Consider the following 23,792-nt stretch of genomic DNA (forward strand, 5'->3'; position numbering starts at 1 on the left):
TGCATTTTGCCAGTTTAGGGAATGTAAGATGGCACTTTTTCTTGCTTTTGCTTTCTGTTCTATTGATTGATTTCATCTCTGTAGCAATATCACCCTGTTGGCTCAGCTGGTAAAGAATCCGCCTGCAGTGTGGGAGACCTGGGTTCAGTCCCTGGGTTGGGAAGATACCCTGGAGAAGGGAAAGGCTACTGACTCCAATATTCTGGCCTGGGGAATTCTGTTTTAAATACTATAGCTTTAATTGCCTCTGTTGTAATTTTCCACTTTATTCTGCCTCTTTAAGAATGTATTAGATATTTTGGCCCTGACAGTGGTTTGTGTTGCCACTAACTGAAACTTTGGTTAAAATTTACTCTTATTTTATAAATATCTATAAGGAATAGAAAAATGAAACTGGTTATGCTTCTGATAATAAAGTTGAGACCAAGATGAAATCAGTTAAGTGCCCAAAGCCTTTTACATCACATTAATTCCTCAGTTAATCTTTGATGAGAATTAGACACTTACTGGGTCTAAGTTGTTGACTGTTAAATTGACAAAGAATATGTATGAATAACTGGAACTATGTTATTGAACTATGTTATTACTACTTCCCTGGTAGCTCAGATGGCAAAACATCTGCCTGCAATGCGGGAGACCTGGGTTCGATCCCTGGGTCGGGAAGATCCCCTGGAGAAGGAAATGGCAACCCACTCCAGTACCCTTGCCTGGAAAATTCCATGGACAGGGGACCTGGTGGACTACAGTCCATGGGATCACAAAGAGTTAGACACAACTGAGCAACTTCACTTCACATTACTGAAAATTTTGTGAAAAAGATAAGGTGGTGAGTTAGAGGAAATTAAGTAATGCAATTTATGGCTGAAGGATTAACAACAACAACAACAAAAATGTTCCAAGAGTCCAGATGATAGGAGAGACTCAGAGTATGTGGAGTTGTTCATAGGAAAACAGCTTGATTCAGATTTAACATCAGATACCAGTGTATAAAACTTTAAGACATAAAGCAAAAATCAAGTCAACTAATATTAGAGCTTTAAAACTCAGTTCATGTATTACTCTTCCTGCAAAACCTCCATCCATCTTTGCAGAAAGTGTTGATTATTTCCTCCTAGGCTGGCAGCTCCATGGCGTACGGAATCATAATTAAATTTGTATATCATCTTCTCCCCTAGAATGAGATTCTACAGATGAGGGAGATTTCCTCTTTCAAGGTGCCCCTCTTTGCCATACAGCAGGTGCTCATGGAGGACATTTTTAAATAAACACATGAGCAAAAACGTAGGTTATTAGGTCTCTATTTTTTAACATTTGGCTACATAACTTTTACAGACTATATTAATGTACACAGTTGATTGCAGTTTAATACACATAGAGCTTGACCTTGAAATGAAAGAATAAAAAAGAGTTTGGGGGAAGAAGAAACAGTCGAAGTAAGAAATAAAGCTTATATCCCTCCTGAGTGAAACTGGCTTTCAACTAGGAAAAGGGAAAGTAAAACAGTCTAACATAAAATAGTCTAATACCTTCCTATTCAACAGGGAAAAGATTAAATACAGAACAATTTAAAAATTACTGCCAACTGAAGCTGAAAAGAGATCACCAAATAGTCTCTGACCCTTGTAGAAAAGTCAGGCAGCTTCCCCAAGTAGTACATGGAATGCTAACCTCACATCTTTTGCTGCCAGAGCCCTCAAGCATCACCAACAGATCACCGTCCCAGGAGATCAGAGATTGTCCAAGCATCCAAATTAACCACCTGCAGATCACACTGTGAAGAAAAATGCTTTAGACAGGCCTGATGTTTTAATACAGTCCCTCTTTAACTCCCCTTAATGTCATCTAACTGAAAAGATGAGAGCAATTTAATGAGGCAAAGTAAAAGTACTACAAAACAAATTAACATAAGAATGAGAGAATCTTCATTATAAGTCTCATCTTTCAATTTACTGAGTTCCCATTGAACAGTATAATTTAAATCAATGAATGCAATTTAGGCCAAAATTCATAAAAGATGTTTTTAGTAAATACTAGGAAATTTAAAAAGACTTTTCCTTTGTAGCAGTTGCAAAAGAGAGGAGAGACAGAAAGAGAAATAGAGAGGGAATGGGAAGAATGGGGTAAGAGAAAGGGAGATCAGAAAAAGAAAAAAAAATTATCTTTTGGTTATTTCTTTATGGATTGTTCTTTGATTTTTTTATATTGTGCTTACCTAAAAAGTTAAACTATACCCCCTTTTTGAATGCTGTAATTTTGGAAACAAAGTGATAAATATTGGTGGGAAATAAGAAAAAAAAAGTTGCTTCAAGCTCTTTCTCATTCTACATTATCTATCTCTGTGATGGGCTCTGGCATTAAGTCTCTGGTCTCAAGGGCCTTCCTTAATTTTTGGCTAAGCTTTGAAAGATGAGGGTAATGGTATTGGTCAGCTGAAATTCAGATAAATGTTTTGAAAACAATAGAAATATCTTAATTTGTACCTAAAAAGTTAAAACTCAAGCGATAAGCCTGATAAATCATTTCTTAAATGTCAGTTGCTCATTGAAATTGTGAAACTTACTGGGACCATTCCTATATTTGTACTTATCTGTGTGAGTAAAATTAAGAATTACAAGGAGGGAGTAGCATTTCTCTTCATATCTTTCAATGTTAACCAAGTTAGAAAAAATAGTAAAAGTATATATGTACCCTCAGTCACGTCTGACTCTTTGTGGCCTCATGGACTGTAGCACGTGAGGCTCCTCTGCCCATTGAATTTTCCAGACAAGAATACTGGTGTGGGTTGCCATTCCATTCTCCAGGGGATCCTCCAGACTCAAGGATCGAACCCACGACTCTTGAGTCTCCTGTGTTGGCAGGCAGATTGTTTACCATTAGCACCACCTGCTGTTCTGTGCTGAATAGCTTCAGTCATGTCCTGCTCTTTGCAACCCTATGGACCATAGCCCATAGTCAGGACCATATGTACCTGCAGTCAGCTCCTTTGGACCATATGAACCATAGTCAACCATATGGACCGTTGTAAGGCTCCTGTGTTCATGGGATTCTTCAGGCAAGAATACTGGAGTAGGTTGCTATGTCCTCTTCTGGGGATCTTCCAGACCCAGGGATTGAACCCACATCTCTTTGTCTCCTCTTTATATCTCCTGCATTGGCAAGCAGGTTCTTAACCATTAGCACCACCTGGGAAACCCCAAAAGTATATATGGTGGTATTCAAATGTGACATATACATAGTACATAGATATGAATGTAATGGCATTTAAGATTATAAGTTCCCAGGAGGCACAAACCAACATTAACTTTCTGTGACCAATGTTTAATATTGAATGTATTTATACACCAAATCCAAGCTCCTCCATGACAAAAGTTGGGAGAAGTGACATTGAGTTTTTTTAGCAATGACAAGAGACATATTTTCCAGATACGTGGTTATGTATTTCCTTTCCCACTTGTGATCACAGTCCCATCAGGTTGCCCTTCCAGGGATTCTGCTTCTCCTCCAGTGATGGATGTGATCCAGTCTGTGTAGGCAGAAATTCTGGTGAAGACTGTTGGTGCGGCAGGATGGCAGTTACTGCTGCCCCAGCTCACAATACCGATGAGCTTGTACTGTCCACCCTCGCCACACTGCAGTGGTCCTCCAGAATCTCCCTGCAACCAGCAAAAAGAGAAGTTCATTCTCCTGACTGCATGATCCATGGGGGACGCTAACACCCAACTGCAGGGGATGATCAGACAAGAGTGTAAGTCACTCTCCCATCACAACAGCTTAAGGAACTAGGGCCACTGAGCTCGTTGGCTGATGTTACAGATCTCTGATTCAGACTGGAATTTATATTTTCAAAGCAATGCTGAAAGAAACGTAAATTCATTTTATGCTGACCATAGACTACCATGCAGGAATGTGTCTAATAAATATAAATGAACAAATGATGGCTTTGAGTTACACAAAAGTATTTTTATATTTTCAGTGCTACTGGAAATAGGTAGTTTGAGCTACCTAATTCAGCTATGACATCAAACCATAAGAAATCATCATTTTTTTGCAGGTCAAAGATAGCTGAAAATCATCAGTTTCACATAGTTCAACCTAGCAATGGAACAAGTAATTCCTTTTGAAAACGAAATCTATGCAAATATCAAATTAGCAATTGCAGTACATCAACTTAGCAATGGACTTATTCCTCTCATTTTTCCCTTTAAAACTGCCATACATTTGTACCTCTCTCTGGTCAGCAAACAAACATTCAGGAGATAATACTGAAATGAACCTCCTGCCCTCATGAATACAGGCCTTAATTACCATACAGGAGGATGATCCGGAAGCCCCTCCACATATATTAGTGTTTTTAATTTCCAGTCCCCAGTAGCTTCGACAAGATATACTACTGATCAGAGGTACCTGTGCCTGCTGCACAGTTTTAGGAAATTCATCTTCTAGTAGAAAAGAAATAAAAATACATAAGCAAACGCTATTAAAGGATAAAACAAAATTAGCCTTACATATACACAGACTCGAAGGGGTAAATCCCACTCATTCTCCTCTCTCAGCACTTCAATGATGCCATTAGGTGACTTGTAAAAAACTAATCATTCCACAGTGGTTTATATAACAGAAACAACAAACAACATTTTATGTGCATTCTTTTGTCATTAGTATAGTCCTCAAAAGATATAAAAATGATACCACCTTATGAAAAAAAAGACAAAATTTACACCCAAATCAGTTTTTGATAAAGCATACGACATAATTCATTTTTCACATATGAAGTCTATACTCTATTTCATTGGTTTGCCATCTTTTCATTCTTTTGATTCGACTTCTGCTGAGCAGGACATTCTGTTTAAGTGCTGACACTGACTGGAAACTGAAAACTGAAATTACATTCTAACTAACTCTTTACTTTGTTGGATATTTGTAACTAGTTAATTCATTTGGAAAATAGAGTGTAGGTGAGACCAGAGACACGGGTTTGATTTTTATATGGACTAGAATATTTTTATATAATCTTTCCACCCATTTACCTTTAAAATAAAATTGAAGTATAGTTGATTTACAACATTATGATAGCTTCTGGTATACAGAAAAGTGATTCAGACATATATATATATTATATCTATAATTATATATAATATATAATTATATATTGTATATAATATATTAATATAATATATAATATAATTATATATAAGTATATAATTCTTATATATAATATATAATTCTTATATAATATATATTCTTATATATATAAGAATATATAATACATATAATATAATTCTTATATAATATATATTAATAATATATATTATATATTATTATATATAATATACAAACATATATTATATAATATATAATATATAATTCTTATATAATATATATAATATATTATATATAATTCTTATGTATATAAGAATATGAAAAAGAACATATATATACATTATATATATATGTTCTTTTTCATATTCTTTTCTGTTATGATTTATTACAGGATATTGAATTTGGTTCCCTGTGCTACACAACAAGACCTTGTTGTTTGTCCATCCTATATATAATAGCTCGCATCTTCTAGTCTCAAACTCCCAATCCAACCCTCCCCTGCCCCTCCTCTTCCTTTTTTTTTTTTTTTACCATGTTCCAGGACATTTATTGTTTCATTCAAGCAAAAAATAGCAACAACAAAAACAATAAAAATCACATGGATCAACCTGTAGTCAGAGTCAGCACCTGATTAAATGTACAATAATCCATTCTCATTCTGCATTATTTTTAGACTTATAGCCAAATTTGGCTTCTAGCAAATAAGTTAAAAAGTGTTATTCACAAGAAGATGCAATATGCCCTAATTTTGCCAATTTATACCAACAGAAAGCTGGAGAACACGTATGAGGCCTGATTTGAGACCTATTAGATCTAGATGGCAGCAATATAATTGAGAGTAAACCAAATGTGTTTATTAGAGTGCTCCAAAATAAGATTCTGAATATTTTTGAGTCACTAAAAATGGCTCCAATAGGGGAGAACCCAGGCAGCAAAGCAGAAACAGTACCTGAAGTAGAGGGGCCTGTGGTGTAAAGGTGGGGCCAAGGAGGAACAGGCAGTTTCCTGCCACCTGCTCAGGGACACCCTCACTTAAGGCTGCACCCAACAGGACCAGCAGGGACACTGGTGGCTACTGGAGTGTAGAAACCCAGACCAATACTGCCCCTCGTACATCAAGAGCCTGCAGTCCCTCAGCTGGGTACTCTTGTCCCAGCTGCACTTGGAGAAGAGTGGAGATTCATCTGAGTGTATCATTGCTCCCATGCAAGGGGGGCTTTTACTGACTTGGTTTAAAGAAGCTGATTCTTCCAAGCTGCAATTCAACACCACCAGCTGAAGACACCATAATGGAGAAACTGTCCTTTAAGATGTTTCTGGGAAAGGAAAGATGCTGTGTTGTTTTAGCAGATGGATTCTCCAAGTGGCAGCAATGTCAGGGAACACCCAGAGGCAGCCCTACTTCTTCTTATTCCCCCAAATCAAACCAGAAAAGTCAGAGAGAGAGAGAGTGCTCTAGACAGCCCTGAGAACTAGGAGGAAGTGTGGGACAACTGGAGGCCACTAACAATGGCCAGGATCTTTGGCTGCTGGGAGCCCCCAGAGGAAAGAGACAGCCTGTGTTCCAAAACCATTATCACAGGAGATTCCTTCAAAGGCTTAAATGACATCCCCCAACATGATGCCTGCCACATTAGATGGACAGGAGGCAGTCTCTAAGTGACTGGACTTTGATAAGAATTTGGGTTCTTTGGTAAGTTCATGAAGTTTCATGAGCTTTAGTAAGCTCATGGAAGTTCTGAAGTTAACTCACACTCCAGAGAACACTACCATCCGCCATGGTGAATAACTCCTGAAAGAACACTCCTGAGTGTCTGCTTCCTGTTGACTTACTGCTCAAAAAGGAGCTCAAGGCAAGTGACAGCAGCCAGAAGATGCTACAGTGGCTGGCCACAGTCACCCAAGAAGGAAGACCCAAAAACACCCCAAAAGGCAGAGTCAGATGTGCCCCAGGTGTCCAGGCAATTCCTGCAAAAAAGTCTATTCCCCCCCAAGGAAGGCAGTGCAGGGCTTCTGGAGTGATGGCGGAAGTGGGAGGAGGAGGAGACTTTTGGCAAGCCTTCCTCTTCCTTAGCAACCAAAAGTCTGTTCTCTATGTATGAGTCTGTTTTTGTCTCATAGTAAGTTCATCTGTGTTACATTTTAGATCCTACATATAAGTAATATCATATCTACACACTTACCTTTTATATCACCCTATCATTTCAGAAAACTGCCTGACAGCTTTAAGAACAGGCACATAGACATCTTCAAGTATGGGTTTTTACAATAGCAATATCTACACTATTGTGAAAACAAACTGTGTGTGTATATGTCTGTGTGGGCACTCACAGTGCAACTGGGGAGTAAATACACACAAATATTTATTGTGTAATAACATCACTAGATAGTTACCAGCACAAGTTTTTACAAGTATCAATGAACTAGAATCAATGAACTTGTGTTAATAAATATGATGGACTAAAACTCAAGCAGTCACCTTTAGATCTATTATGAAAAAAAGTTTTTCTACTATCATTCCTATGAAAAATACAGAAAAATTGAAAATGAATAAACAGTATACTCAGACTTCACATATAATTGTTTGGATTCTAATTTTAGAAGAGGTAATAAATATACTTACTATGAGGTTCAGTTATTCCCCATCCGGCAGTCAAACATTTGGAAAGTAAATTTATTTTATCATCTTTCCCTGGCAAACAGATTGTAGATACAAACTCTCCTAATAAAAAGGATGAGAAAGAAAAAGACAAATATAAATTAGTCTATAAGATTCATATTAACATTGTCTATATTGTTTGCTCTTCAGTGATAGCTCTAGAAATGTTTACTTTGACCTGACACTATCCTCTGTAACCCTATAGTTTAATAAATAAAGTCTTCCAGAAGCTTTCATCTATTAGTTACTCAGAGGGGAGCATCCCAATCAATGTACATGATAACATTTTGCTCCAAGTATTTCCATAACCTCCTAGGAAAACAGAAACACACATCCTGCACTGAGATGTGGGGCTTCTCATCCATAACCATTTTAAAAAATGCATTTGTTTTTTTAACCTGTGTGCCTTGAGCACATCACCATGCTGATCTGAGATGACAATGGAGAAGGATAAAACTGTCTTCCTTTTTCAACTATATTACATGAAAAATGGGGAAGAATATATTTGTAGCAATTTAAACTTTTGAAGTATTTTTACAGCAAATATCTATCTTCACAGTTGCATTATAAAATATATTGATATATTACACATTCACTTTTTTTTCTTATCACCAAAATTTGTATATATATAAATACTGTGGGTTTCTGTCTCTGTGTGTATATATGCTACACACACACACACACAGACACACAGACACAGACAGACAGACAGACAGACAGACAGACAGACACACACACACACACACACACACACACACACACACACACACAGAATGCAGTGCTCTTGTGTTTGTTTTCCCTTTCCCCAGGCTGTTTCACTTCATTTTTGTCTGGGCTTTTACATACTTAAGTGCTTCAGCATACCTGCTATCATAGGCCATTAATTTCAATGATATGTTCTTTATTTTTACTGCTCTCGTAACAAAATTACATAAAACTCTTTGTAACTTGTCTACTCTTTTCCTACTCATCTCTCTACACATGTAGCAAATCTTATGTTATACTGGCTTCATAGATGATTATTGCTCTGTCATAATCTCCTCCCAAATTTCCTTGAGCTAAAACATTTTCCCTCTACCAACATATTTTTCCCATCAATAGTTTTTTTCTTATCCTGATACTCTTCATTGACTCAATTATGCTTATATTATTTATATCATTGCATATAGATCTACTACATCATTCTTTTAACAGCACACAGTATTCAGATAATGAATGTACTGCAATTTATTAAATCCCATTGGCAAATTATTTAGACTTTAATTTTTTCCTTTATAAACTGCATCAAGTTTTCCAGATCACATATCTGTGCATCAGTGCCAGTATTCCTGGATAGTTGAGTTGCTAGACCACAAGGCCTGCACTTCAAAAATTGTCAGATATTGCCAAATTGCAGGATGGGGCTGGGGAGATATATTGACTTGTACTCTACATAAAGCTGTGTTTATAATGGAAAAATATGCCAAGAATCTGGAAAACATTTATGCCCCAAATCCAGTATTTCTACATCTGAAAAATTTATTTTAAGGCAATAGACCTAGAAAAATGTACATATAAAGACAGTCAATCCAGCATTATTTAAGTAAAAAAAGGAAACAACCTTTACATGAATGTTCATGGAAGCTTTATTTGTAACATCTAAAATCTAGAAACCATCAAGATGTTCTTCAACAAATGAATGGTTAAATAGGTATGAGTGGTTAAACATTCATACCATGAACACTGAAGTGAAGTGAAGTGGCTCAGTTGTGTCCGACTCTTTGCGACCCCATGGACTGTAGCCTATCAGGCTCCTCCGTCCATGAGATTTTCCAGGCAAGAGTGCTGGAGTGGATTGCCATTTCCTTCTCCAGGGGATCTTCCCGACCCAGGAATCGAACCCAGGTCTCCTGCATTGCAGGCAGATGCTTTACCGTCTGAGCCAGAACATTACTCAGCTATTAAAAGCAATGCACTGTTGATACACGCAACAACATGAATGAAGTTCCAGGGTGTTAATGCTAAGTGAAAAAAATCAATCACAAAAGTTTACATACTATAAGATTCCATTTATATAATATCCTTGAACTGACAAAATTATAGAAACAGAATAGATCCATGACTGACAGAAATCTGGGTGGGGAGGGTAGAGTAGGGAGGAAGGAGATGAGTGTAGCTATAAAGAGGCAATAGTATCGATCTTCATGGAGATAGAAATGTTTTGTATCTCGATTGTATAAATGTCAAATGCTGCAAGTTGTTACCACTGGTGAAAACCAACGTAAAAAGTACTTTGGTGTCTCTGTATTATTCCTTATAACTGCATGTGAATCTACAATTCTCTCAGCATTGACAGTTTAACTAAAAATAAAATTTAAAAGCAGGGTAGGGAGAAAAAATAAGTCATAGTCAAGGTTAAGAAGCACTGCTCTGAGTGCTGTCACTGACTCAGTTATAAAAGCATAAAAAGCAAATGATTTGGGGTTTGTAGAATGGATGCACTGAAATGATATAAAAAGTGAGGTCTATAGCCAGAAACAGAGGAGAGAGTTGGAGCAGAGCAGGAAAAGTGTCCAGAGCCCTGTGATTTCATGAAAAAGCTTGGATGTGTGGGTGGGGACTATCCATGGATCTTAGTTACATTTCCCCCAATACATCTTCCACCTAAGAAGGTAGGTGGGTTAGTTGCCATTCCCCGTCTACAAATGATAAAGCTGAAGTTCACAGAAGTTACATAAACTGCCCAAGACCACATGACTATTTCGTGACAATGTGAGGATTAACAATTTCACATTTTTGCTTAGCTTCGGCTTATGTAAAAATTTTTAAAAAGCAATATCTTACTAAGTTATAAGTGAAGTGAAGTGAAGTCGCTCAGTCGTGTCCGACTCTTTGCGACCCCATGGACTGTAGCCTACCAGGCTCCTCAGTCCATGGGATTTTCCAGGCAAGAATACTGGAACGGGTTGCCATTTCCTTCTCCAGGGGATCTTCCCAACCCAGGGATCAAACCCAGGTCTCTCGAATTGTAGCCAGATGGTTTACCATCTGAGCTACAGACCTGGGTTCACTAAGTTCTAAAGGAACAGAAAATTGAACATCTCATAGTTCAAACTGACGTTCTCTTAGTGTTTGAATTAATCTCTGAGAACATAGTCTCAAAAATATATATATAGGACAAAGTTTAAAACGTACTTCTTTCTTTTTTTTTTTAGGTCACACTGTGCAGCATGCAGGATCTTTGTTCCCCAACTAGAGATCAACCTGTGCTCAAACACTGAGAACACAGTCATAATCACTGGACTGCTAGGAAAGTCCCTAAAACATATTTCTTTGAAATATTCTCTAGACCCCCATCAATTAAATACACATAAAAGTAAAATGTTTACACAGATACTTCAGCTTTTAGAGAAAGGAAGTTAAGTTAGTATAAAAGAACATTTAAAAGTAATTATTTAATTCATGACTCAGGGAACTCAAACCAGGGCTTTGTTACAAAACAGAGGGGTGGGAAGGGGTGGGAGGTGAGAAGGGAGGTTAAAGAGGGAGGGAACACATGTATACCTATGGCTGACTCATGTTGATGTATGGTAGAGGCCAACACAATATTGTGAAGCAATTTTCCTTCAATTAAAAATAAAAAAGTTTGGGGGAAGAAAAGTACATATAGCACTTCTAAGCAAGATAAAAGATAAAAACTGTATGGCAAAGGTTCAAAATGGAAAAAAGTTATTTATACTGACCTAGTTCAACAGGTTTTTCCAGATGCAGCAAAGACAGGTCATCGTTGGGAGGAAATTGTGTGAAGCTGGGGTGAATGTACACAGCTTTCACAGGAATCAAATCACTATTTCTTATATTCCCCAGGTAACTTCTTCCTATTACCAGGTAGTCTGTGACAGTACTTGTCACAAGAAAAGGGAGTGAGGAAATAGATTCCACTTTTAATTAGGCCATCATTTCTCAGAATTACTAAAAATATATTCTTTAACATTTCTAATCCACATTAAAATCCTGATTATCTTGAATTCTTAGGAAACAGAGGTTTCGTATTAATTCAGCCCTTGAGAAAAATTTTAAAGTGTCTACTTCCTTGTCTTCATGTCAGATAAAACAATTCAGTATCTTTTATTACAATTAACATTCATGCTGCCTCAAGATAATAATCATATGTATTATAATCATAATATTATGCATTATATGATGTATTTATGTAATGGTCACTGAAACTATTCTGAAAATTATATTTACTCCCTAATACAGTGCTTCTCAAAGAAATGTCTAGGGACCACATGCATTAAGTGTAGCACAGGTATTAAAAGTGCAGAATTCCAAACAGAACTCATCAACTCAAAATTCAGAATTAATACTCTAAGATTCCATTTACAGCAAACTCCCCAGGTAATTTTAAGCACATGAAAGTCTGAAACTGTGTTAATAAGTAAGTCTTCTTATGATTTATCTGTATCAAAAGGAAGAGTTGGGGGATAGTATAGAAATTGAGTTTTTAGTTCACTGAAGGCTCATGATAACCACATTATTTGATTAGATGCTTTTATTGTAAAGCCAATTTCAGAGACGTTGAAAATGTTGTATCTACTTGTTCAGCTATGGGACACTGTGCAACAGTATCGGCTGTCAGGCTACTTCTGGGAGATAATACTAAAAAGGTTAAGCTAAGACTCCTCTGAGGGAGTTTTCAGATATCTTTGTATCATATTAAAATCAAAAGTAAGATAAAATCAAAGAAAACAAATGTTCCTTTTTTAAAGGACATTCCTTGAAATTCTTTTAAACTTTACAGATTTATTTTGGGACTGGGTATGATCATCAGACAATCCATAGGCGAGTAAGGAGAAAAGGAAGCCGTGTATAAGCAACCCCTGGGCTCTAGGCTCCATGCTGAGAAACTGATGCAAAAATGTGAGATCTCCATTTTTATGGTTGGAAGGGAGGGTGTTGTTAGTTACTTACTAATTAAATTATACCTAGAAGCAGAAAGCTGCTCTTAGAATTAAAAGCTATTAGTAGTAATTTTATTAGTGAAGCACAGAAAGTTTCATCAACCTAATACATTCATTCATTTGCAAATCGGGGACTGTATCAGTGGGAGCTGGTGCTTACTGTTTTTCATGATGTGGGGAGAGAAGGAACGCACCCACCATGGGCCCTCAAATAGCTCCTTATCAGCACCTACCCCATCCCAGAACCGCCTCCCCCCCAACCCAGGCACACACCTGAAGTTACAGTGTGCTGCTGTCAGGACCCACTGCCTCCCAATCAGAGCACCTCCACAGTAGTGACGTCCTTGGTGCTGCAGACTGACCAGCCAGGGCCACGATGTCACAGCGGCTGCATGGCCACCAACCACCCTGGGCTCCCCAACCTCTGCAGGCAAGGTATCTGTATTTCTCTCAAACCCTTCAGTGAGAAATGGGTCAACAAATGGAACGCCACATGAGTCTTGAGCTGGCTGTCTTCTGGTATTGTTTTCTACTGTAAGCCCTTCGAAAAAAACAACAGCAAAACATTAGATAGCAATACTTATGAATATCTATTTAAATCTCAGAAGGCATTTACTCCTTTTGTCAGTTCAAAGCTAGCATTATTTGCAAGAGATGAGACTCATCTTTTCTTCCAATGCTTTTAAATGAGCAAAAATCGACAGTTTACTAAGGTATTAATATACACACCATGTTAATATACTCATATTAATACACATATCTTTAGATGAATTGGAACATAAATCAATTTTTTTAAAAAGAAATAAAGATGTTGCATTTAATCATGAAATTAATGGAGACTGTTCTTTCTGTAGCATCATTTGTGTTATCCCAGTACATATATTTAGACACATCAAAATATTTTATGCTCTGTGTATTCAAAATAAGTTGTATATATAAAGGAAAACCATAAGGAAAATTTATAGCAATATGTTTACTCCATTCTCAGATTTAAAAAGAAATTTACCAGAAAGTAACAAGAGACAGTTAAGCATTTCCTTAAATATGAAGAAAATGAAATTTTTCCATAACCATATAATTTTGGAGTGATAGGATATATTCCTAACCCAGGTCTCCTAAGACATACTCACTTGTTAATTCTTTACTTGAGAGTATTTTTTATACCAGAAAGCTATTTAAAAAGTTTATAGCATAGTGGATTTGCACTTGTTTATTCAATACTCAAGTAAAATCATTTCTACTTTCTTTTCAGATATGTATAAAACATGGATTCCCTCTTCCTTTACAAATATGCAAACTCTTCAAAATTAAGACTATCCTGGACTTTAGGGGAAAAAAACCCACAAAAGGTATTTACTAAAACATATTTTTTTATGCATTAAGTTCACTGCATTACTGTATGTTTTTATTGCATTGGTAATCCACATTTTATGTGGTAACTCAGATTTTGGGGCTGTTTGTGTACATATATAATAGCAATATTTTATTAGTATTCAACTTTACAAAATTTTAAAAAAGAAATGAGGCTAAATATTTTTACTGTGAGAATAAAGGGTCAGTTTAAAGACAAAGCAATGGAAAAACAAAAGCAATGGACACAGAAGAAGGGTCAATTAGGTGAGCAGGGCTTTAACAATTAAAAATCACATCTATAGGGGCCTTTCTTAGTGGTCCAGTGGTTAAGACTCTGTGCTTCAATTGCAGGGTGCATGGGTTTGGTCCCTGCCTGGGTAGGGAACTAAGATGCCACGTGCCTTGTGGCACAGCCAAAAAAAGAAAAAAATCACACCTATAGGACAATGTGGTTCACTAGTCTAGGGCTCAAATTCAGGACTCTTGGGAGAGCCTGTTCATTTCACTATCCTAAGAAAGATTGTTGTTGCTTAGTTGCTAAGTTGTGTCCAACTCTTTGTGATCCCATGGACTGTAGCCTGCCAGACCCCTCTGTCCATGGGATCTCCAGGCAAGAAATACTGGAGTGGGTTGACATTTCCCTCTCAAGGGGATCTTTCCAACCCAGGGATCAAACCCATGTCTCTTGAGTCTCTGGCATTGGAAGTGGATTCTTTACTACTAGAGCCACCTGGAATCTTAAGATAGAGTGTCATAAAAAGAAAAAAAAAACTTTGCATTAATGTGGATTATTTGAATTTTCCTGCTATTACACTCTAATCAAGAAAATCTCCTAATAACAGATTCATTAGGTTTAGTCTTAAGCACAACTAATGAAACTCTAGCTTAAAGTTAGATAGACTAAGTAGGAAAAAATCAGTACATTTGTTTCTATTTTATGTAAAAAAGTTAATATATCTGAAATATGTTGAGGGCTCTTCGTGGTGGTGAGGAGATAGTTACTTAATAGAAGAGATGTAAACAAAGACATGGAAACACATTGAACTCTCCTCTTGTTTCAGCTTGAAAGGCCCCACAGGATCTTTTAAATAGCAACTCACTGTCTCTCATGTTTATTATGTCTTAATTAAAAACAACATACACAAATAGAGACATGTACACACCCCAATTAACTTTATTACCTCACATGATCTATGTGAACTGCCAAAGTCTCAGTCCTTAAGGAATGGTTTAAAATGAGCTTATCCTGTTTTTAGTATTAGAGTAAAGTGATTGCCATTGATCTCTAAACCAGTGGGCTCCAAGTTCTGTTTTAAGGCATATATGGTACCTGCTTTAGTAGATATTTTAAAACAATTACTTACCATTAATAGGCAGTTGGGTCCCAATATTGCTTTTCTGTGATGGCTTCTGAGTCATATCTTCCAAAATCAGTTTAAAACCTCTTTCTCCCACAGACTCATCAGTTTTCAAACTCACAGTTAGGTAAGCACCACTGGATATCCAGACAAATTCTTTCTTGGAGCCACATAAATGAGCTGCAATGTGAAGTATAAGTGTAATTACATGGGTAAAAGAGGGAGGAGAGGGGGGACATTAAATTCCAAATAAATCTTGACAAGAATGATTATCAATAATGTAAAATGAAGATTCTGAGGGTGAAATTCATGATTTGATTGAGACAATAAAAGGGCATAGATTTTAAAAGATCAAAGGGAAAAGACTGGGCTAGCAATTGATATGGAAGCAATATACAATTTGTGTGGCAATCTTTGATTATAAGGATGGTTAAAGAAGCATTTCAATGAAGATAAATGGACAGAGAAATGGAAGTTATGAGATACCATTACGGACCAAATGTTGGTGTGCCCCCCAAATTCATATGTGAAAATCCTAATCCCCAGTGTGATGCTACTAGGAGGTGTGGCCTTTGGGGGTGACCTGGTCATGAGGGTGGAGCCTTATAAACCCTTATAAAAGAGAACCCAGAGAGCTCTCTAGACCCTTTATTTGTCTTATGGGGAAATAGCAAGAAGACAGCTATGAACCAGGAGGCAAACCCTCACCAGACAGCAAATCTTGAACTTCTAGTCTTCATAACTGTGAGAAATACATACTTGTTATTTAAGCTACCCAAACGATGGCATTTTTATTATAGTAGCTAAAACTAAGACATGTAGTCTGCCCAAATACAGACTAATGATGATCCTTTCCTAATATAGAAACACAAAAGTTGTCACAAACATTGTCCTGATAAGTGACAAGACATTTGCTGTAATTTATCTGTACAAGCTGTAACTGAGATTCTCTCAGACTAAATGATACACTGTTGATTTGTCTTAAAGATAATGTTTTTTGAGGAATCTGGGAAAGAGAGATGGGGAATAGGAGAAAGTTAATCTCTACATCATTTTTATCCTTGAAGAATCTGGTGAACTGGATGTCGTGGGTAGCTTTGGCGAGGCACCATGTCAAATGAAGGCAATCTGTGTAAAGTCAACTAACACTCTGGAAGTTTTAACATAATGGAAATGGGAAAATGTTATTCTGCTTTTCAAAAAGGAGATTGAGGGTTGGCAGAGGGGGAAGGGTAGGAGACAGAGAAAAACAAAGAGGCTAAAGGGTTTGCAAAATCTTATATCAGTGAAGTAGTGTAGCTTAGTCCTTACAGGCTCGGATTCCAAAGTCAAACTGTTAGTCTGGACTAGTTCTATTAGCTATGTGGCCCTAGGCAAGTTATTTAACCTCTCTGCCACAATTTTCTCATCTGTATAATTTAGATTAAAAAAAATACGGGATTATATAAAGTTGTATTTATGAAGCATTATAAACATTTACTAAGTAAAAAAACCTCAGCAAAATTTTATAGAAAATTATTAGGCGGTTTTTGAACACTTTAGGAAGGAATCAGTGGTCATGAGCAACTAGCATGGGATCCTCAACAGGCCATATGAAATTAACCTCATTTAATTTTTGGAAAGAGCTAATTAGATGGTGGCTAAGGGGAATGAGATAAACTTAATGAATTTTGATTTCAGTGGAGCACTTAATAAAGTACCTTACGATGTCCCTGTGAACAGACATAAAGTGTAAGTGGATAATTATATGACTAGGGAGCTTCACAGCTGATTAAATAACCATACAATGTTAACCTGAAGGGAAGATCTGATGGGTATGAAAATATTTCTACCCTTGGTTCTGCCAAGTACAATATTGCTGTTAATGGCTTAGGTAGAAATACAGGTAACACATTTACAAAACGTGTAGATTTGAGATGGGTAGCTGAATGAGAAGTAAAGAACTAGGTTAAATATAGAATCTTAGTGATAATTTAATCTTTCATCTAGCACTGAGTTCCTTCTAAAACAACTTGGACATATGTTAGCTGCATCTGAAGATATTATGTGGAACTTATGAGCATTTATTTTCTCTTTTTAAGCAGTTCTAATTGCTTTACAGTTCTTCCTTATGTTGAATCAAAAGGCATCAGTGTAATCATATGGTTAACGGAGTGGCCAAGGATAGAAATGTTTGAATCAAAGTGCCTGGGCTTTAAAGCAGCTTTCTCTACTTATTAATTATGTTACCAGAGGCAAGTTACTCAACATTTTTGTGTTTCCTTATATTTACAATGAGGATAACACAACCTACCTCCATAGGGCTATTAAGAAGACTGAGTTATAAGTTCTCAGGACTATGCATGAATAATGGTAAACATTCAACAACTATTAGATATTATTAGGCAGAACAAGTTTTATACATGGCTGAGAATCTATGGAAATTCCATAAATACTTGAAGAGAAGAAATTGTGATCCTTCTGTTTTCTCTCTTCTCTAAAATAAACATTCCCAGGTGTCTGTACCCTTCAGCATCCTGGTCATTATGTTCTATGGATGTGTTCCAAATTGTTAATGTTCCTTAAAGTTGTTGCTTGACCAAAGATGATATTTCATAACCAGTATGTCAGGGGCAACAACCAGACAGACTGGATATTTACAATGAAGACTTGTGAGGCCAAGTTAGTGAATGCCAGCTCAGTGCCAACACTAAATTTAACCATACAAAGGACCTTATCTCTTTTGTCATAATTCTTTACTAACAACACTGCATTGAAATTTTGGAATCATTTGAGACTCTTGAAATTTGATTTCAATCATTCTACTTCCCAAATTACCGCTTTTATGTATCCTAATCTATTAGTATTCCCTTGCTGTAATTGATCTCTCCATGACTTCTTGGCCATAATCCCATAAACTATGTATATCCATAAACCTCTAAGAAAGTGAGAGATTTTACTGTAAAGGGAAGCAGAGAAATGGGGCCACAGCAAACTTTCTTGCTCTATTTTTATTTTAATTATGGGTAATAATAGAATATGTTTGAAACTGATGAGAATGATAGAGGAGACTGATGATGTCAGAGCAAGAATAACTAAAGGAAATTTACGAGAAGCTGATAACTCTCAAATCTATGTCTTAAGTCCAAACTTCAGGAGTTCTACTTCTAGCTCCCTCCTGCCAACTCAACCTTAGATGTGTCATGGCATTAAAAATATAACATGACCCAAATAGATCTTTCACCACAAATCCATTTCTCCCCCTAGTATTTCCCATCTCTGTAAATGCCACCACCTCTGAAAACTTTCCACTATAGACTTAGGAGCCATCCTTGATCTGCAGATCTAATTTCACATTTATTCCATCAAGAAAGCCTATCAGTTCTCCAGATCTGTCCATTTTACCTGCATTCCCTTGTTGCCATCCTCTTGCAAGGCAACATTAGTACCTAAACAGTACTAAAAGAACATTCTGCAATGATGAGAAGTTCCATATGAGTGCTGTCCAGTATAGTAATCATTCACTACATGTAGCAGCTGAGCACTTGAAGTGTGGCTAATACTACATTCCATTTCATTCTAAAATTTGAATTTAAATAAGAACATGGGTTAGACAGCATAGGTATAGATTATCATAACTGCCTCATAACTGCAGGTGTAATTCACCCTGACAAGGAGGGAAGGGACAGCGAGAGAGTTTGGGATGGACATGTACACACTGCTATATTTAAAATGGATAACCAACAAGTACCTACTATATAGCACATGGAACTCTGCTCAATGTTATGCAGCCTGGATGGTAAGGGTGTTTGGGGGAGAATGGATACATGTATATGTATGGTTGGACTTCCCTTGTAGCTCAGTCGGTAAAGCATCTGCCTGCAATGCAGGAGACTTGGGTTTGATACCTTGGCCGGGAAGATCTCCTGGAGTACAAAATGGCAACCCATTCCAGTATTCTTGCCTGGAAAATCCCACGGACACAGGAACCTGGCAGGTTACAGTCTACGGGGTTGCAAGAGTCGGACATGACTGAGCGACTAAGCGCATATATATATATGGCTGAGTCCCTTCACTGTTCACTTGAAACTATCACAACATCATTAATATGTTATCCGGCAATACACAAAAAAGTTTTTTTTAATAATTCACTTGTCACTCTAAAATCCATTCCCAATACGGTAGCCACAGCAGCTCTCAAATTAGTTGCTTGTCCAAAACCTTTAATGACCTCCCACTGGATGGGAATAAAGCCCACTCATTACCATAACCTGAGCTGCATGACCTGAGGGCAAAACCTTCATCTTGTATAACCTCACCTCATTCCAGTTCGTCCTCACTCAATCTCTAGCCACTCTGATCTTTGATAGTTCCCCAAGTTACCAAACTATTCCTATATTCGAGGCCTTTTTCTAATGTATTTTTTCATCAAATATTTATTTTCAGGTAGTACTTTAGACTTTGGAGATAAAGCAGTGAACAGGAGACTAAGCTCTGTTATCAGGATATTTTCATTCAGGTGGAGGGAAACAGATTCTAAACAAATAAATATACATGCTGCCAGGTCATGATTAATGCCAAGAAGGAAAAAGTGTAAGAGGATTATTTAGATGATGTGATACAAGAGGGCTTAGATTATATAATATCTGGACAGATACCTGAACAAACTAAGGAAGTGAATCTTGAAGTCACTCTGGGGCCAAGCAAGAATATGCTCAGTTAGTCCAAGGAAGAATAAAGAAGGAGAATGGTAGGAGGTAAGGTCAGACCTGAGATACTAGACACATTTGCACATGCTATCTTGGCCTTGCCTGACTGTTTCCTTGTCATTCTTTGGATCTCAAATGCACCCCTTCAATGAGGCCTTCCATGACCATCTTAACTAAAGCAACTGTGTACACACTATTATTCCATACTGCTGCTGCAACTAATTTCCTTCAAACTATGTTGACATAGGGTTTCCCTGGTAGCTCAGCTGGTAAAGAATCCACCTGCAATGCAGGAGACCCCAGTACGATTCCTGGGTTGTGAAGATCCCCTGGAGAAGGGATAGGCTACCCAATCCAGTATGCCTGGGCTTCCCTGGTGGCTCAGATGGTAAAGAATCCACCTGCAATGCAGGAGACCTGGGTTCAATCCCTGGGATGGGAAGATCCCTTGGAGGAGGGCATGGCAACCCAATCCAGTATTCTTGCCTAAAGAATCCCCATGGACAGAGGAGCCTGGCAGGCTACAGTCCATGGGGTCACAAAGAGTCAGAGATGACTGAGCAACTAAGCACAGCACACATGTTGACAATCAGTAATTATTTGATTATTATTTATTGTTAAATACTATTATTAGTTTTTTTTATTATGTCTTTTCAAAAGAAGGTGGCAATGATCACTTCTGAACTGTTCACCATTGTGTCTTCAAGATGTCTAACACATTAGAAAATGCTCAGTCATGAATTAATCTGATATGTATATTTAATATGGTGTTAACTAGTTACTGATGTCTTACCTTTATGGGGTAAATGAAAGAATGAAGAACAGATGAACCTTAATTTTGCTAATTATTTTCATTAATATATTGTAAAACCATTGCAATGAAACCAATCTGGAGGCTATGTACCATTCCATCTACATTCTCAGAAATAATTAAAAAGTAGCTAAAAACTAATGAATTCTCTTTAGGTGAGAAAATATTTAGTAAGAAAAGATAACTGAGACAAAATAGACAATGTGGATCCATATTTGGGCTAGTTCTTCTCACCAGATGGGAGAATAGCAATAGGGTTCAATGTTCAACAGTTTAACAATGCTTATAAAATTGCATATTTCCCTGAACTAAAATTATTGTAAGTATATAAAATTATATGAAATAAAACTGTGTAAACTAGCAAACAATTGGTAGTGACCTCACTTTCATATAGAATTGTATAAGCTAATTATAGAAATATGAGTTGTCACATTTTTAATGTTTTGACCCATGAATTTTTGATTAATTGGAACTTTTAAAGACAAATAATGTTGTCAGGTTGAAAAATAGTAGAGTGAGAAATAGGAAAGCAGCGTTGACATCCAGAAACTGGTCCAGCACTCACAACTGAACCAGGGTCTCCTGTTAGATACAAACAATCTCACAGGATACCAACATCAGACTGTCTCTGAATCTGTGATGAGACAAAAACAAGGTCATCTGTAACCAATAAAACACCAAACACTGACCTCTGGCTAAAATGAAGACTTGCTACTTCTTTACCAATTACAGTTTTACCCGTACTCCAGTCAAGCCTAGATACCCAATCATAAACTTGCCCCACTTTCTCACCCACTTCCTGCAAGCAATCTAGAGCAAATTTCACTTCCTTAGTGTGTATGTGCTCAGTCATGTCTGACTCTTTGCAACCCCATGGATTGTAGCCCATCAGGCTCCTCTGTCCATGGAATTTCTCAGGCAAGAAAACTGGAGCGACTGAGTTGCCATTTCCTTCTCCAGGGGATCTTCCTGGCCTTCCCAATTGGACCTGCATCTCTTGCACTGGCAGGCAGATTCTTCACCCCTGCACCACCTGGTAAGCCGTTCCACTTCCCTAGAACTTAGGATATGGGCTTAGAATGGGTAATTTTGAAGCAAGTCCACTTCCCTAGACCTTCTCCAAAATTATTCATTCAAAACTCAAATCCTATAAGAAGTTCTTTCTATCATCCTGTTAACACTCCATGGTTTTCAAGGATATGTGTTTTCCTTTTCCACAATAAGTAATGAATCCAACTTGTTCAATTCCAGGTGTGTTCCAAGGGTCTTAGGTTGAAAGGCATTCTGGAAAATTATACCAGATAATTCTGGATCTGATACCACAGATGATTCATATTAATCTTATGGAGAACTAATAGCTTGATATTTTGTGTCTCCACCACCTCTATTCTATTGCTCTAGAATTCTTGGCAGGAACCAAACTCACTGATAAGAAAAAATTTAAGTAGCTTTGGAATTTCAAAGTACATTGCTAAGTCTACTGGTGTTATAAATCCTAGAATATCATAAGAGCAGTTAAGGTCTTTGTAAAAAGATAGCTTCAAACCTCTTCTCCTGTCCTTTGTGATAGGTGGATTGTAATGGCATCCTGGTTGGAAATTAGAGAATGGGATACAATACTGAATTACAAAATCTTTGGAAAAGTTCCCTCTATGAGTCAGTCTCAGGACATTGTCTGACATTCAAACACAGTAGACATCATGTGGTCAATAAATCTCTAAAGATTATTCAAGTTAATTGGCCTTCTTTTTTTCTTTTGTAATTTACCTTGGATCTAAAGAGAGCTACCTTTATCGTGAAGATGAAATCTGAGTAAACAAAATTTCAAAAAGCTGCATAAAAACGCAGTTTAGGCAACAGAAACTCTTCAAATATATGACTTCCTGAGAAAAACAAAATTAGTGTTCTCTCTGATGATAAAATGAGATAGGAATCACTGAAATCAAGAAAAGCTGGAATTAAAGGCGAAGAGCCATTGAGTGTGGTCTTATGCTCATCCCATTGTGTTTAATAGTATTCAGGATTCTGATGAAAGATCTGATGGAAAGTCTCTGACAGTAAATGATATTGCTCCCAAGGCAAACGTAGATCATGTTCACCACGTATATAATTGTATAAATTTTCTTATGAATGCTACTCAATATAGGACATTTAAGAAGGTTCAGTTTACCAAGTAATCTTGATTGTTGATCTGGTCCATCATAAATATTGAAATAATCCCATTCACAGTTCCAAGATTCTTCCATTATAAAACCTTTAATCAATGCCTTCATTTTATTTCCAGACATAGAATAAAAAGTCCAAGTGCAGTTCAGCATATTAGGATAAATGTTAGGATAATTGGGAGATGTGATCTCAAAAGAACTAACTGCAATCAGATCCAATATTGGACACCCTTGAGGCAAAAAGAAAAAAATATTGTATGCAATAGTCAAGGAGCTGAGTTACTACTTTTTGGATCTGGTTTTAATGTCTACAACAGGTCATTAAAACCTTAAACTGCAGTGTACTTCTATTAAGTTATACTACTCTTTCTTTACTTCCATAGCTCCTTATATATGGTGACACAGGGTATAAATGTCTTTTGTTTTTAGAAACTGACCCTTCCCAAAAGAAGACAAAGTTCTTTGACTTTAACTCACAAACTATGAACCACTAAGTCACCCACATATACATTGTGATATAGCTTTGTTGCTTATCTTTAGCACACAATCTTCTAAATCCCTGAGTAAATCACATACTCCTAGAATTCAGCCTATACTAAAAATTAAAATCATTTTATTTGGTAAGGATATTTGGGTCACTCTCAGATAGTTGAAGTCAGGATATTATGGTTCACAAGGGCCAAGAAGCTACCACACCAAGAAGAGAACTGAGGAA

At 37.0% G+C, this 23,792-nt stretch overlaps 1 protein-coding gene and 1 pseudogene across 2 annotated transcripts; one reads left to right on the top strand and one right to left on the bottom strand.

Annotated features, from left to right (window-relative positions):
- Positions 1–3,297: 3,297 nt before the first annotated feature.
- On the bottom strand, positions 3,298–23,301 carry LOC120861142 (chymotrypsinogen A-like). Of its 2 annotated transcripts, none has more exons than XM_040236779.1 (7): positions 23,083–23,301; positions 15,420–15,593; positions 12,976–13,243; positions 11,482–11,642; positions 7,724–7,822; positions 4,306–4,439; positions 3,298–3,653 (listed from the first exon to the last, which is right to left on the bottom strand). In XM_040236779.1, exons 1-7 carry the CDS (start codon positions 23,228–23,230, stop codon positions 3,432–3,434), a joined length of 1,206 nt encoding a protein of 401 aa, XP_040092713.1. In that variant the 5' UTR covers positions 23,231–23,301; the 3' UTR covers positions 3,298–3,431. The 2 variants fall into 2 exon arrangements, with proteins under 2 accessions (XP_040092713.1, XP_040092714.1); XM_040236780.1 differs by having other exon boundaries at positions 4,405–4,439; positions 23,083–23,291.
- LOC120861119 lies at positions 4,564–7,221 on the top strand (annotated as a pseudogene).
- Positions 23,302–23,792: the final 491 nt, after the last annotated feature.

This window comes from Oryx dammah, unplaced genomic scaffold (assembly GCF_014754425.2).
Source record: "Oryx dammah isolate SB20612 unplaced genomic scaffold, SCBI_Odam_1.1 HiC_scaffold_11229, whole genome shotgun sequence".
NCBI lineage: Eukaryota > Metazoa > Chordata > Mammalia > Artiodactyla > Bovidae > Oryx > Oryx dammah.

Excerpts from the sequence above, each read along its gene's own strand:
- LOC120861142 (XM_040236779.1), bottom strand. The coding sequence starts at position 23,230 with ATGCTGAACTGCACTTGGACTTTTTATTCTATGTCTGGAAATAAAATG. Across the intron at positions 13,244-15,419 it reads GACCCAACTGCCTATTAATG|GGCTTACAGTAGAAAACAAT; the intron begins GTAAGTAATTGT and ends TTTTTTTCGAAG. Across the intron at positions 11,643-12,975 it reads GCAGCACACTGTAACTTCAG|TACTGTCACAGACTACCTGG; the intron begins GTGTGTGCCTGG and ends TCTTGTGACAAG.